The sequence below is a fragment of the Eutrema salsugineum genome, unplaced genomic scaffold (assembly GCF_000478725.1).
Source record: "Eutrema salsugineum unplaced genomic scaffold, Eutsalg1_0 scaffold_3, whole genome shotgun sequence".
Taxonomy (NCBI): domain Eukaryota; kingdom Viridiplantae; phylum Streptophyta; class Magnoliopsida; order Brassicales; family Brassicaceae; genus Eutrema; species Eutrema salsugineum.
Genome location: NW_006256756.1, coordinates 15,056,738 through 15,072,973, shown reverse-complemented (window position 1 = coordinate 15,072,973; position 16,236 = coordinate 15,056,738). Strand labels below are relative to the sequence as shown.

The window sequence follows — 16,236 nt, the reverse complement described above, 5'->3', positions numbered from 1 at the left end:
GATCCACCAGTTATGCGCATCCCCTTCAAGGAAATGAACCGTGATATCCTTCTTGTAATCTTCAGAGCACCTCGTAGATTGAAAGTTTCTTACAAAGACGGTTCCTCCATTCGTCCTCCTCTATCGGGTCGGAGCTGTCTTTGAATTGCCTAGTTCCCAACCTGGATACATGATCTAAAACGACCAGGTAATCCACTTTTCTTGCTAGTTTAACCGGTGATGAATTTAGTTCCACCACTTCTGAAGTCACGCCTTGTTTCTCACTCACTATTGGAACAGCCATATGAATCCCCGTGGATTGCCCATCAGATGAATTTCCTGTCGGGGCAACAGTTTGACTCAAGACTGCCAACAGCGTTATAATGGTTTAGAGTGTTTGCCACATATCCGCAGGAGTAGGAACTATGGTCTGGTTTCCCGTTCCAGCCGCCGCACCATCCTTATCTCTAGCACCCTTAGCCGATGTCTTGGCCATATCTGCACGGTTCGTAGCATCACGACCCATAGCTTAGTCTGTCATCGGACTCTTTCCGTGATCCACAACCTTGGTCTGACCATGAACAATCGGACTTTTATTACCATTCTCCTTTTTCCCAGTCCTAGGTCCGATGGAGCTTAGAGTAGGCGGATCCACCGCATTGGCCCGACTTGTTTCAGCCGTTTCATTATTCTTCTTACTCTTTTCTGTTTTGTTTCGTTTACCCATCTACAAAAATCGTTTAGTTAGTGCACCCTAATTATTTCCAGAATTCCTAGACAAGTCTAAGCAACAACCTAGTGTGAGATCTTTTTAGCAGATGAGTGGTGTACCCAAAACCCAACACTAAACCGTCCTAGGAGCAAGCATGCTCTGATACCAACTAGAAACACCCCATCCCATACTCTATCCCGTGGAGGTTGTTCCCGGTCGGACCATGATATAGGCACGGGCCTATAGATGGGGATGAATCCTTGTTGTTGGTTGTGTAACTCTCTCAACAAGAACATGAATGGGTTTGATATGAAAGGATGATGGAACTCGATCAGTTAGTTGTGTAACTCTCTCTGATTGAGTCAAGGAATGAAGCGAATGAAGATGCACACGGTGGAACGAGGGTCGCCACAAAGCTCTATGGACTGAACTCTGATAAGACCAGCGAGAGATGGATCAAACACCAACTCTCAAGAGAAGGATCAAACACCAACTCTCAAGAGAAGGATCAAACACCAACTCTTAAACGAATTCAAAGAATTCAAAGACAAGACAAAAGCTTGAAGAACTGCGTTATTTTATTGATGGTAGGGTAAAAGATACACGGCTGCTTATAAGGGACTTTATAAGAGAGTCCAATGCAGCTTTGCCCTTCTTGGGGACTTGAAGCAAATTACATAAAAAGGACACAACTTTCTGGGACTCTAAAGGAACAGACTCGTGCTATAACTAAAGAAATATTCTAAGACTTAAAAACTATGAATGGAACCTGTAAAACAAACCAAAGACAGAAAAACCATATTAGGCAAGTAAATAAACGTATTCATTCCCTTACCTTGGTGGGTTGGACGGCTAGGATGGTCTTAAGTTGGCGTGATGCTGATGCTGAATAAGGACACTTCTTTGTTGGGTCGGAGAAGTGTTAATTCAGCTGTTGGGCCGTCTTGTATGAGATAAGCTTCTCCTTTATTAGGCTCTTGCAGGCTTCTTTCTTGGACCGTGGCCTTAAAGCTTGGGTACAAAGAGTCTTCTTGCTCGTGGATGCTAAGTAAGGCTTCAATAGCTTGATTAAACTCCTCTCTCAAGACTCTAGTTCCGGATCCTTTTCTTGGTCCTTGTCTCACGGCTGGTATAGGTGGAGCTTATGGTTCTATGCACTCATCATCCCCTCCCTCTTGAGAAGGTTCTGACCTCAGAACAGGTTCATCTGCAACATAAGGAGACAAGTCAGTAACATTGAAAGTAGGAGATATATTAAACTCACCTGGCAGCTCCAGCTTGTATGCATTGTCATTGATCTTCTCCAAGACTCGGAATGGCCCATCTCCCCTTGGTGCAAGCTTGGATTTTCTTTGTTGTGGGAACCTTTCTTGCCTCATGTGCAACCACACCCACTCTCCTGGTTCAAAGGTAACCTCCTTGTGCCCTTTATCAATTCTTGCTTTGTCCTTTTCGTTCTTTTTCTCCAGTTTCTCTTTAACTTTTTGGTGCAGCTTCTTCACAAAATCGGCCTTAGCTTCTCCTTCTGCGCTTGAATAGATGGCTGGTGGCAAAGTAATAAGGTCTAAAGGCGTGTGAGGGTTGAACCCATAGACAACTTCAAAAGGAGATTGGTTAGTAGCGGAGTGTTTGGAACGATTATAAGCAAATTCAATGAAAGGTAGACAAGATAACCAATTCCTGAGATTCTTACCAACCGTGGCTCTCAATAAGGTTGAGAGTGTACGGTTTACTACCTCTGTTTGTCCATACGTTTGGGCATGACAAGTGGTGGAGAATAAAAGTTTGGTGCCAAGATTTTTCCACAATGTCTTCCAAAATGGCTGAGAAACTTTGTGTCTCGATAAACAATGGTCATGGGCACTCCATGAAGACGCACGACCTCCTTAAAGAAGAGATCAGCTGTTTGAGTTGCATCATTGGTCTTGTTACATGGTATAAAGTGCGCCATCTTTGAGAACCTGTCTACTACTACAAAAATGGAGTCTTTTTGTGTATCTTAGGCAAGCCTAGAACAAAGTCCATAGAAATGTCCACCCAGGATGCATTAGGAAGTAAAGGCATATGTAAACCATTAGGGTGTAACCTGGACTTAGCTCGGAGACAAATGATGCATTTGGTGCATAGCTGCTCCACATCTCTTCGCATGTGTGGCCAGTAAAAGTGCTCCATCAGCACGCTCAGTGTCTTGTCTCGGCCAAAGTGTCCCATTAACCCGCCTCCATGAGCCTCCCTAGTGATCAACTCCCTCATGGACCCTTGTGGGATGCATAACCGCTTTTCCTTAAATAGAAATCCATCTTGTTGGTAAAATACTCCAAATGCGGCCCTTGTAGTTTCTTTGTAGACCTCTGAGAAGTCGGGATCAGATTCATATCCACCCTTGATGTGCTCAAAACCCATGATCTTGGCTTCCATTGTAGAGATGAGAGTGTAACGCCTTGAAAGTGCATCGGCTACAACGTTCTCTTGCCCCTTATTGTACTTAATCACATATGGAAAGGTTTCTACGAACTCTAACCATCAGGCATGCCTTTTCTTAAGTGTGGTCTGGCCTCTTAAGTGCTTGAGGGTCTCGTGGTCTGTGTGAATGATAAACTCCTTTGGAAGCAGATAGTGTTGCCACGTTTCTAGTGATCTCACCAAAGCATAGAGTTCTTTATCATAAGTTGGGTAGTTGAGTGTTGCTCCACTTAGCTTCTCACTGAAGTAAGCTACTGGCCTCCCTCCCTGAGTTAGAACAGCTCCTATGCCAGTACCTGATGCATCACACTCAACCTCAAACATTTTATCAAAGTTAGGAAGGACTAAAACCGGTGCTTGTATGAGGCTCTCCTTCAGCTTGTTGAATGCGGCTTCTTGAGTCGGCCCCCAAGTGAAAGTAGTGTTCTTCTTGATCACCGAGGTCAATGGGGCTGCTATGGTACTGAAATCCTTGACAAAGCGCCTGTAAAAGCTTGCCAAACCATGAAAGCTTCTAACATGTCCAACCGTGGATGGTGTGGGCCATTCTTGGATGGCTTTAATCTTCTCCTCATCCACTTTAAGACCCTGAGAACTTACAACAAATCCTAAAAATACCAATTGATCAGTGTAGAAGATACATTTCTTAAGATTTGCATATAAACCCTCGAATCTAAGTGTCTTTAGAACCTGTTCAAGATGCTTAATATGATCTTCTAAGCACTGGCTGTAAATCAGAATATCATCAAAGTAAACCTCTACAAACTTACAGATGTATGCTCTCAAGACGTGGTTCATGAGTCTCATGAAGGTACTTGGAGCGTTTGTGAGACCAAAAGGCATCACAAGCCACTCGTATAGACCTTGCTTGGTCTTAAACGCAGTTTTCCACTCATCTCCTTCCTTCATTCTCACGTGATGATAGCCACTCTTTAGATCCACCTTTGAAAAGATAGTAGCTCCACTTAACTCGTCCAACATGTCGTCTAGTCTCGAAATTGGGTGCCTGTATTTGATGGTGATGTTGTTAATGGCCCTACAGTCCACACACATCCTCCAAGAGCCGTCCTTCTTGGGCACTAACAAGACGGGTACTGCACACGGGCTGAGGCTCTCTCTTATGTATCCCTTAGACATTAAATCCTGGACTTGAGCCTCTAGCTCTTTGGCCTCTGTTGGGTTAACTCTATATGCGGCTCGGTTAGGCAAGGGTGCTCCGGATACTAGATCGATCTGGTGCTCCGGATACTAGATCGATCTGGTGCTCAATGCCTCTTATGGGTGGGAGGCCGGCTGGTATCTCTTCTGGAAAGACATCTTGGAACTTTTCTAATAGCTGAGTTATCTCGTGTGGGAGCTCTTGACCTTCCTCATTACCTGAAAACAGACTTTCTCTAAAGATCATAAGTAATACTGGTTGTTTGTGATCAAGAGTTTTAAGAATTGTACTCGGTGAGACAAATAGATTAGTTTTACTTAGTTGTTTCCCTTTGTTCATGGCCTGTTGCATCTCATGAACTTCTGATGGTGTGAGAGGGGCTAAATTGTGCTTCTTGTTGTTGTGAGTGAAAGATTAGTAGTTGGTGCGATCGTTGTGCATGGTTTCTTTGTCGAATTGCCATGGCCTCCCAAGAAGCAGGTGACCGGCTTGCATAGGTACAACATCACACGTGACTTGATCACGATACTTCCCAATACTGAATGGCACAACAACTTGCTCCGCAATCCTCACCTCCATGGTATCATTGAGCCATTTTAATCGGTATGGGCTTGGGTGCTTTGTCTTTTCAAGACCTAACTTGTCTACAAGATACTTGCTAGCCACGTTAGTACAAGAGCCACCATCTATAATGAGACTACATACCTTGTTTCCAATGCTACATCTTGTATGAAAGATGTTTTCTCTTTGGAGTGTCTCGGGGTCACTTAGAGCACCAAGAGATCTTCTGATTACCAACATCTCTCCAACCTCAGGGAAATCGGTTTCCTCTTCTTCTGAGTCAATGGCTTCTAGCTCGGCCTCATCTTGTGACTCATACTCTCCGTTGTCTCTCAATACCATTACTCTTTGATTCGGGCATTCTTTTGCAAAGTGGTCTTTTCCTTGACACTTAAAGCATGTTATATCTCGAGACCTTTGATTAGGGGCCTTACCTTGCTCATGCGGAGCCGGCTTTGTCGGCCCGGAAGCTGGTATTTTGAACCGATTTTCCACTTCTATGGATTTGCCTTTGTCCATCGGTTTAGAGAAGGGTTGAGTCCAAGTAGACTTTCCTCGGTTAGTGGCTGCTTTCTTCTTGAAATGCTGCTCGGCTTGTATAGCAAAGTGCAGTAGATCCTCCATGTGCTCATAGCTCTGCCACTCTACTTTTCTCGCTATTCTATCTTGGAGGCCATCAACGAATTGGGCCATCAATGTCTCCTCCGAGTCTTGAAGCTCTAATCGATTTCTGATGGTCTCAAACTCCTTGTAGTACTCTTCTACGGGCCTGTTTCCCTGAGACAACTTCCGAAATCGTTTCTGTAAGTCTCTAAAGTAATAAGCGGGCACATACCTCTTCCTTTGGTGGAATGTCATGTCCTCCCAAGTGGTGATCTGGCCACGTCTTAACCTCCGTCTTTCAGAGACTTCTCGGTCCCACCATGTGAGACCATTGTCGGTCAGTTGTGCGACGGCTAGAGACACCTTCTTGGCTTCGGAATATTGGTAGTAATCAAAGATATGATCCATTCTTCTTTCCCAATCCAGGTAAGCCTCGGGGTTGACCTTTCCAGCAAGGGTAGGTGGTGTAAGTTTAAGATCTTTGCCCCCATATCTCTCGTCTTCTCTATCTCTCTTGGCTCCTCCCTCTTTCACGGCGCTGATTCTGGCCTTGGCCATGGTTATCCCGTCTGCCACGCCGGTAATTTGGGTCAGGTGGAAGTTCATCTTCGAGACTAGGCATGTCATCATCAGTCTCTTCTCCATCGGGGTCATGTTGTTGCCTTGGTTGGTTCCCATTGTTGTCGGGTTGGGCTGGTGGTGGCAACCGTTGCTCCATCAAGTTAAGACGGTCGCTCAGAGTCCTCATACCGTCGAGTAGTTGCTGCATGAATTCTGGTAGAGGTGCGGTATTGTCTCCCATGTTTGGTGTCTACGTTCAAGAGCAAACAAGGATCAAGTGCAAAAGAGAAATAGAAATACAACTAAATGTTGTTTTTTTTTTTGTTCTTTCCTTTTCTTTTAATGCAGTAAAACGACGGTGCAATGTTAAAGAAATGTAAACTCTTTTCCTTTTTTTTTTATATACGTGATTATGAAAACTTTCTTTTTATGGCTAACTAGGGCTTTTGACAGAATTTTCGTTCTAACAATAAGCCGCAACTAGTCGATGCTATGAATGATGCTAAGGAGAATGATTCTAGATATAGATGAATGCTCAAGATGATATGCGATGTATGCAACCGATTAGAACTCTTTTTTTTTTTTGAATAAGTGTGCGACAAGAAAAAAAATATGCAAAAGAGAATTAACCGAAAGGTATGAAAAGATAAAACCTGGTTTTGGAACCTTTCGGCTTTGATACCAGATGATATAGGCATGGGCCTATAGATGGGGATGAATCCTTGTTGTTGGTTGTGTAACTCTCTCAACAAGAACAGGAATGGGTTTGATATGAAAGGATGATGGAACTCGATCAGTTGGTTTTGTAACTCTCTCTAATTGAGTCAAGGAATGAAGCGAATGAAGATGCACACGGTGGAACGAGGGTCGCCACAAAGCTCTATGGACTGAACTCTGATAAGACCAGCAAGAGATGGATCAAACACCAACTCTCAAGAGAAGGATCAAACACCAACTCTTAAACGAATTCAAAGAATTCAAAGACAAGACCAAAGCTTGAAGAACTGCGTTATTTTATTGATGGTAGGGTAAAAGATACACGGCTGCTTATAAGGGACTTTATAAGAGAGTTCAATGCAGCTTTGCCCTTCTTGGGGACTTGAAGCAAATTACATAAAAAGGACACAACTTTCTGGGACTCTAAAGGAACAGACTCGTACAATAACTAAAGAAATATTCTAAGACTTAAAAACTATGAATGGAACCTGTAAAACAAACCAAAGACTGAAAAAACATAGTAGGCAAGTAAATAAACGTATTCATTCCCTTACCTTGGTGGGTTGGACGGCTAGGATGGTCTTAAGTTGGTGTGATGCTGATGCGAAATAAGGACACTTCTTTGTTGGGTCGGAGAAGTGGTAATTCAGCTGTTGGGCCGTCTTGTATGAGATAGGCATCTCCTTTATTAGGCTCTTCCAGGCTTCTTTCTTGGACCATGGCCTTAAAGCTTGGGTACAAAGAGTCTTCTTGCTCGTGGATGCTAAGTAAGGCTTCAATAGCTTGATTAAACTCCTCTCTCAAGACTCTAGTTCCGGATCTTGTTCTTGGTCCTTGTCTCACGGCTGGTATAGGTGGAGCTTGTGGTTCTATGCCCTCATCAGACCACTAAGTGGCTCCGAATCCAACAGTATTTTTAGGGTCAAGTCTTTTAGATAATCTGTATTCAAGATGTGTATTCTTGGATTCACTAAGTTAGAGTTAATATGTGGTTTTAACAAACAAAAACGGATATTTTTTTGATAATTAAAAGGATTCATTACAACTTTTGATTCTGCATATAAGCTCTTACAAGTGTATATGATCCTATCTATCCGTTCTAATACACCACCCATCCTCTCTGCCTAAATGGTCCGGGCGGTTAAGCCAAATCCTTCCCTTGATCACCATCTTTTCCTATAAATCCAACAATATAAGTATCTTTACTTTTACTTGATATAACATATGCATGTGCATGCGTGATTATGCATTATTTCCCCATACGATCCTAATCTCTCTAGCAGATCAATTATCTCCGGGGTCTAAGCCAACCGCCAGAATTAGTCGAATCCCGGTAGAACTAATCCGATCTTCAAGCCATTCGGTTCATCCGTGGTCACTTGTCCCCATGGAGTTTTTTCCGTCATACAAACAACAACCACTGGCCCAATCTAGATTCCATGGCCGATGACTTGTCATACCTATGGCCAAACCACACAGGTCTGATCCAAACCAAGTAAAACCATTATAACCGTTCACCAGCCATACCGGTAATCCCGTCGTCTAGATCTGTGCGTTCTAAGCCAGGATTAACATACCTTAGCCACACGGTCGGATTTGATTCCTTGTCCTTGTGACCTGCACAACGCCGATCCGGCCTTCACCCACCGTCCCTTCGGTACTCTCTTTTCTCTTGATTCTTTTGTAATTTGGGCAGAGTTTTCCCCTAATTGTGCGTACCCAAAAATGTGGACAAAGGGATCTATTTATAGATTTTTCCTGTTGTAACCGCCTTGGTGCGAATATGTGTGTATGGTTTGGTCGAACAGGGGTGTTGTTTGGTAGAATAACGTTTGCGACCATTCGGCCATAACCGCCCATAACCACCCATAACTACCCCAGTCCAGCTAGCTTACTTACCACTCAGCTAGACCAACTGTCTTACTCTTAACCCAGACTAGACCAACTGTCTTACTCTTAACCCAGCTGAGCTGAGCTTCTCGACAGCTGATCCAGCTAGCTTAGCTTAACCATCCAGCTCATCTTAGCTCAATCCTCCTTATTGAGCTATATTTCCCTCTTTTTCCCGGCTAAGTCCCACATTAACGAACTTAACCCATTATTTTGGACCATGGCTTGAGTCTTTCCTTAGACTCCGGACCATTCTTCCCCCCCCCCTTCACGGCCATGGTCCGTCCCGACGATCCTATTGCGGATCAGGGACGTTACATGTTTTCTATCCAACTCTTGCATATTATGATATAGGGTGTAGTTTAGTCCCATTTAAAACCATAGCTACTATCTGCTTGATTGTAATGCGTTGATGATGGTCTGTGTTGATGATATGATTGCTGATTAATGATTGATGATGAGATAAGTTGCTAGAGATTATTTTAAGAGAGTTAAAAAAAAAAAAAGTTAAATGTTTGACAAGTTGTGTGATCTTTGGTTTGAAGTTTTAAAACATAAAAAATTACTTGGTAGGAATTATTAAATGACCTTGGTGAGTAGATCGAGTAAGGTACTCGTCATAGGCGATCCTGTGGTTCGTTGTTGGACGGCTGTGTGGTGTCTACTAGACCAACAGAGTTCATCTGTAGGTGGTTGTGGCGAACCACTCATTATCTGTGTGACTAACGGTGATATGTCAGGCTCAGCATATCACAGATGGGAGGCTTATCCCCCTATCCTGGGAGGAAGGCAGGATAAAATCTCATCCTCTGCAGAGCTTTGCTCTTGTTTGGAAACTAAAGTATTTATTGAATAACTTAAAAGATGAATAATTACCTTACCTCGTGTATGAGATGAATTGACGGGGGGTTGCCATGCCATGAGCATGAAGGAGTTTGCCATGCCTTAAGCATGATGATGAGCTAAGGCCTAAGGACGAATTGACGGAAAACAAACTTAGTAAACCTGAGGATTGTTTCCTTGTGTTTAACGTCTAGAGATTTTGAAATTGAGTCCTGCTTGAGCTTGTTTTAGGAATTGAATTTTCTTAATCTCTATGTCTTAATATGTTGGTAGTGATATGAACCTCTTAAGGTTCACTCATTTTCCCAGTTGCTCACCCCTCCTTTTTCTTTTTAGGTTAGAACCAGATCTAAAATCTAAGATGATTATTGCTACACAAATATTTTCGGTCCTGTCACTCCTGTTGTTCATCACTGGACCAAACTAGGTGGTTAAGCAAATGAGGTTAGACCATCGACATAATATATCCAATTCCAGTTATCTCAGGAAATCCCGAGTTGGGATGTTACAAGTTTGTTACTCGGCCTACCTTAACTAGTACAAGTTTTTTTTGTTGGAACACAACCCGTCCGTGTGTTAGAACATGTGTGATTCTTTGGTTGTAACCTTGGATCCGACTGAGAGACCTATTTGTGGCTCTGATTTTGATTGCTAAAAATTAATGGTTGGTTTAGAGCTAGTTGTAAGTGTGAAAAACCTAATGTAACAGGATTTTTCTTAGCTTGGAAAGCACCAAGTCGTACGCTTTTTAAAACTAGAATCTGATAAGCTAATCGTTAAACCGATTACAACCTATTTGGAATTACACAACTCTATACGGTACAACTCTACACCGTAGATTGTCCCCAATTCGATTCCTAGTTCTATCCAACACTAACATTTGAGCCTCTATTTTTCGTTTAAGAGCTTCAATTTATAAGAACATAGACTTGTGGAAGTGGTAATCTCTTACTTCGTCCGTAAGCCATCCTTTATACCACTCCCCTTTTTCACAAGGTCTGTTAGATCCATGTAGAAAAGAGTGGTAGACAAGACCGGGGATACCATCTACAATTGTAATTGCTTTCTTGTTGTGGTGGATTTGTTCTAGACCTTTGTCTAGACTTGTGGTGTCTCGTTTACTTTGTGCACACATTTAGCTTCTCATCGTTTGAACATAGATTTAGCTTACATTCACTTTAACCAGTGTTACATAATTCCAATTAAACACTACGTTGAATCTTAGTGAATTTTTGTTTGTGCTCTTGTTCTTTGTTTTACAGTTGGTATAGATGAGTAAATGAAGCATTCTATAACCATGTGAAGATCTCATTGTGAAGGTCATGGAGATAGTACCAAAGCAAATATGCGTACAAAGAATATTGGTGTTGGATCTTGCAAATCATAGTTATTTAAGAGTGAAGAAAGCGAAAGCTAAAAAGTAGAAATTTCATGATGATGCATGGAAAACATTCAAATCTATATATCAGAACCTCAAAAGCAAACTGTTGCAGATATTAGAACAAATTGAAGATTTGGTGGAACAAAAAAGGAAATAGAATTGTCTCAAGATGACAAGATGTAAAAGAGGTCTCTCACTCTATATTTCTCAGGCGTTATTATCAACGTTTTACAGTAAAATAGTTCTCATATTTTTTTATTTTCATGACAGAGCTCTCATCTTTTTTTTTTTTTTTTTTTCACTACCTAACTATTACATCACTATTGGTCCGTTAAGGGAATGGTTCGAAAACCCCCCGCAACTGACTCGTTATGAATGATTTGGGAAAAGATAAAGCCTTTTGCTCGAGCTCCTTTCGCTAGACTATCCGCACGGACATTTGAACTCCTGGGGATATGAGAGAAAGTAAAGTCCAAAAAGCTTTCTCATAATGTCCGAAAGATTTCCAATTCTGAAAAGAAGGATGGCCAACGGAGCTCTCATCTTTAACCGGTAAATGAGTAAATAAATACATCATCCAGTTTTTGGTAAAATCATGTCCATTATAAATTTAAGTCGATTCTAATCCAGTATTACATAATGCATGTCTTAAAATTCATATCCTATGACTATTATCATGATTATGATGAACACTTAAACAGAGTACAAAATATCACAACATAGATAAAACTAAGCTACATTGCTCCTGCGACAAAGCTAAGAAAAGTCAGAGATCGTAAAATCATGCGCCTTCCTCTTCACCACCATCCCCTGCAACCAAACCAAAAAACCATCAGTTTTTCTTTCTTTTTTCCAAAAACGTCTCTTGCTGAAACTTGATAAAAATGATTTACAGGATTCAAGTAAGATTCACACCAGTTTTTGGCTCTCCTCCGGTTTGAGTTACCTCCATGCCATCTTCTTCACCTTGTTTTCCTTCCTCTTCTTTCACTTCTTCTTTTACTTCTTTTTCTTCTTCCACTTCTTCATCTCCTTCTTTTTCTTCTTTTTCTTCGTCTCCTTCTTTTTCTTCTTCTTCTTCTCCTTGTTCTTGTTCTTGTTCTTGTTCTTGTTCTTCTTCTTCTTCTTCTTCTTCTTCTTCTCCATCTTCTTCTTCCTCTTCCTCGTCATTCTCAGAATCTTCTGATTCATCGCTCTCGCTTTCTTCTGTCTTTTTCGGCTTTGGAGGAGGCACAAAACTTGCGCTAGATCTTCTCCGTGAACTTGAGACGATGTTGCTTGTATCGATACCCTCAAGCTCCTTTGTTATTTCTTTTCTTTTTCTGACTTCTTTGATCTCTGTCACCGGGTTAAGCCAGATAGATTGTCAATAGTTTTAAACACCGAATATTTCGTCTGCATGTTTTCTACTACAGAATAGCTTGAAAGAGTCTACGCTTTGCTACAGGTAAAAGAAACTTCTTAAATGTAAAATATTACCTTTCTCTGAAGGATTAGAAGACAACCCTTCTTTGGCAAGCATCTCCGTAAGTTCTTTTATCAATGTATCCTCACGTTTCTCTTCAGGAGCCTGCTTGGCTTTTCTGTAAACTGATGGAGAAATACTGCCAAGAGAAAGAAAAATAAATCAAGAGCCTGGAGTATGGACCAACGCAGTTTTGTAAAGATCTAGAGGGTCTGATTTTAACCTCATTCCACAAGATTTGATGACTGATTTAAGACGCTCAACACGCTTCCCGTACCCAGCCGTTGCAGTTTCTGGCTTCTACAGTCGAAAGAAATAAAAAGACAACAACAACAGAAATCAGACAAAGTAAGTTGTTGTACACAGTTTAAATGGTATTCCGAGATAGGAACTACAAGAAAGCTTCTATACCTTCACAGATTTTTCAGAAGAGGATACATTATTTCCCTCTTCACTGTCGCTCTGTAAATCTTTCTGTTTTGTCTTTTTCGCAGATGCAAGTTTCTTATTTTCACGTTTCCGCTTTCCGGTTCCCTCGGGCTTTAATAATTTTCCTTTTTGAGCCGTCTTCTTTCTTACATTGACTTCTTCGTCCTCACCATCTGAGCTAGAGATTTCATCTTCACTGCCTAACTTTTTAGCTGATGTGCTCTTGACCTTCTTCGTTACAGTTTTCTTCTTAGCCTCAGTTGAAGGTTTTGTAGCATCAGGAGCTTGTAGTACCTAATAAGCCAAAAAAAGCTATTAGGAAACTATGCATCTGAGTTATAACCTAAAAAGATACATAATCAATTTTAGTTACTTACTTCATCCAATTCTTCGTTAATGAATTTTTTGTAAGGGTCAAGAGAATACTTCTCTAATTTAAGATCTTGCTCCAAAAGTCGACGAAGTAAACCCATTGTTATTTTCCTGAAGCAGAGCATGCAGATTTGAAACCAGGTAAAGTTCATTTCCCAAAATCAATGAAGAGAAAACTATAATAAATCCTTAACATACAGAAATAAAGTTCTGTAAGATACTCAACTTACTCTGAATTAGCCTTAATATAAGAAGACCTTTTCCTAAGGGCTTTCTTTATTTCACTCTGCAGGACTTCTTTGCTGTCCTCAGCTACAGGTTTGGATGCGTTTTCTTCGGTCAGAAGTCCCATCACCGGAGAAGCATCCATTTTCTCATCAGTCATATCTTCCTTCGCGTCTTTTTCTGCCTTGTGCTCTTTAGATAACTTAGCTGCTTCTTTCGTTGGAGTTACATCATCTTTCTTCTCTGTTTCTTGAGAATTTTCTGCAGTGCCATCATCTTCAGCACCTTCTAGGCACTGTCATCACCAAGAAAACATATGGCATCATTTTAGTCGAATAGTTCAGCTAAGAGTAACAAATCTTCCCTATTTCATGCGTTAACCATAGCAACAGATACCTCAACCAGATGTTGTTTAACAAAACTCTTATGCACATCCAAAGCATATTTCTCCAATTTCAAATCCTCCTCCAGCAACCTCCGTACACTCTCAAATGTGAAGGAGCTGCAAAACAAATTTCCAAATGATTCTGCTTTCTATGAATCATTCTAGAGAATTTCAGACAACTATCAGAAAAGACATTTAAGCCTGAACATATAGCCTAGTTACTCAAGCAAAACACTTTTTAATGTCTCAAAGAACCTACAAAAAATTAAACTCTACATCAAGACCAAATGAATCTTATAGATACCTACCATGTAAGGTTCTCAAATAACACAGAATGCTACTCGAACATCTCAACTGGTTGTCAAATCCGGAGGAAAAGAGTTTACATAGTTAATATCACAAATCTGATTCTAGAGAAGTGGTTATACAGTCTGCCCTGGAATTTAAAACTCAAAGAAAATTAGATATTTGTAAAATATATCTTTTGGAGAGATATTCATTTCATCGCTTCAACAAACATCACAGACAGTTTCTTAGTATCACAGGGAGTGCAGTCAAAGCTAAAAAATCTGCCTTAAAAGTTAAAAACTGTCAAATGTCTCAAAGAACCTACACAAAAACTGCCCTACAGTTTAAATTACAAAAAAAAAACCAAACAAGAAACTGTAAAATCTATCTTGGAGCCGCAAATCAAAACTCATCTTAAATGTTGGAGAAAGCGAGCCCCTCTTCAGGATCCTCAAAACTAGATTTTCATTTCATCGATTTAACCAGATTTCACTGATTTCAACATACACACTGGAAATTTCGAGTATTCATCTAATTGAAGCAATGAGAACCTTAACATTAATATAGACGAAAAAACATCAGAAGAAAACCCAGATAATTCAGAGGAAGAGAGATAAAGAAGCAACAATTCATACTCTGCTTTTTCTCTGAGGTAGGTAACGCGAGACCGCATAGCCGACAGAATCTGGGACTCCATATCTGTTGCCTTAGCGTCCTTCGAATCAGTCTTGTCAGCGATCTCCATGGTCGTCGTCGTAAAATCACCGTTTCTCACTTACAAACGATAAGTAATCGGAGAAGAACGAAGTCCGATGAAATCTCGGTGATGTATAAAAATGCACAGAACCTCTGAGGGTCCGAATGGTGACAGCATTTGATTGTACGGGAAAAACGGTTTTAAAATGCGGAACAGTATAATTGCGATATGTACGGGAGAATTTAACTATGGTATATACGGGAGAAATTCAACTGCGGTAGGTGCGGGAGAAAATTCAACTGTGTGCGGGAGAAATTCAACCGCTATACTTACAAAAAAAAAACTATTTGATAAATAAATATGTTTAATACAAAATAGGTGGTGCAAAATACTATTTAATTAGTGAAAAAATAACATATATATAATATAATTTAATATTTCAAAAACAAATATATTAAAAGTATTAATAAAATTATAGATTAGAAATAGATTAAGCATATTGTTTTAAAAAAAACTGTATTGAGTTTTCTCAATAATTTTTTAAAAATTTTGTTATTTCTAAAGTTTTAACATAATTTTTATAAATACAGTTAGTATATTAATCTTTATAAAAAATTTCAGTTATAACACATTAAATCGCACTTAAAAACAGAAACCGCATCAAGAACCTAGCGTTATTACTATTCTATGCAGATTTCACTTTTTGTTTATAAAACTAAAACTGCACTTCTACTATTCATTTTTTTTATTAAAAATAGAAAAATGCATTGCCGTTGCAGTAATTTTTGATGATTGGTAACATAAAAGCGGATTTATGAATACCGTCCCGCATTTATAAAAAACGCTGTTACCATTCAATGCCTCAGTGTGAATAAACATTGTAGAAGACTCAAAGTTGTGCTTGACGTTGGAGTCAAATGGTAGTTTTGTAAAGTAAGCACATATATTGAAAGAAAAAAAATTTACTTAGACTATATACAATGATTTTTTTTATTAACACCTATTTTACACTTCACATCATCTGTTCATTACAAAAAATTATGTGTTTTACATCATTTAATTTGTGTTACATAAATTAAATAATTTTGTTTTGAATTACTTATAGCAAATGATATAATAATACATCAGTTATTTTATTTGATTTAATTTTACATCATATAATCACAATTGATACAAAACTCTTTCATTTTACATCACTTGAATAAAAGTGATTAAAATATATATATTCACATCAGTTAATATAATCGATGTGTTTATTATTTTTTCTGGCATCACTTTAAAAAATAATTCACTTTTACATCACTTAAAAAATATATTTTACATCACTTAAATCGCATCACAAATTAATTGATTCTATTTTGAATTACTTATTAACAAATGATTGAAAATATGTTAATTAACATCAGTTACGATAATTGATTTTATTTAGAATTATTTTGACATCGATTCAAATAAAACTGATACAAATCTCTAATAATTTGCATCACTTTCATAAAAATAATATAA

The 16,236-nt window shown here is 39.6% G+C and overlaps 2 protein-coding genes across 2 annotated transcripts; both read right to left on the bottom strand.

Annotated features, from left to right (window-relative positions):
• Positions 1-4,727: 4,727 nt before the first annotated feature.
• LOC112085470 lies at positions 4,728-6,155 on the bottom strand. The gene has a single exon (XM_024154686.1). It carries the CDS (start codon positions 6,153-6,155, stop codon positions 4,728-4,730), a length of 1,428 nt encoding a protein of 475 aa, XP_024010454.1.
• Positions 6,156-11,450: 5,295 nt separating this feature from the next.
• LOC18014764 (DNA ligase 1) lies at positions 11,451-14,935 on the bottom strand. Its single transcript, XM_024154749.1, has 9 exons — positions 14,669-14,935; positions 13,757-13,862; positions 13,366-13,655; positions 13,141-13,246; positions 12,746-13,057; positions 12,558-12,634; positions 12,349-12,473; positions 11,785-12,207; positions 11,451-11,679 (listed from the first exon to the last, which is right to left on the bottom strand). The coding sequence occupies exons 1-9, from the start codon at positions 14,776-14,778 to the stop codon at positions 11,651-11,653; spliced, it is 1,578 nt and encodes a 525-aa protein (XP_024010517.1). The 5' UTR covers positions 14,779-14,935; the 3' UTR covers positions 11,451-11,650.
• Between the last annotated feature and the right edge of the window lie 1,301 nt (positions 14,936-16,236).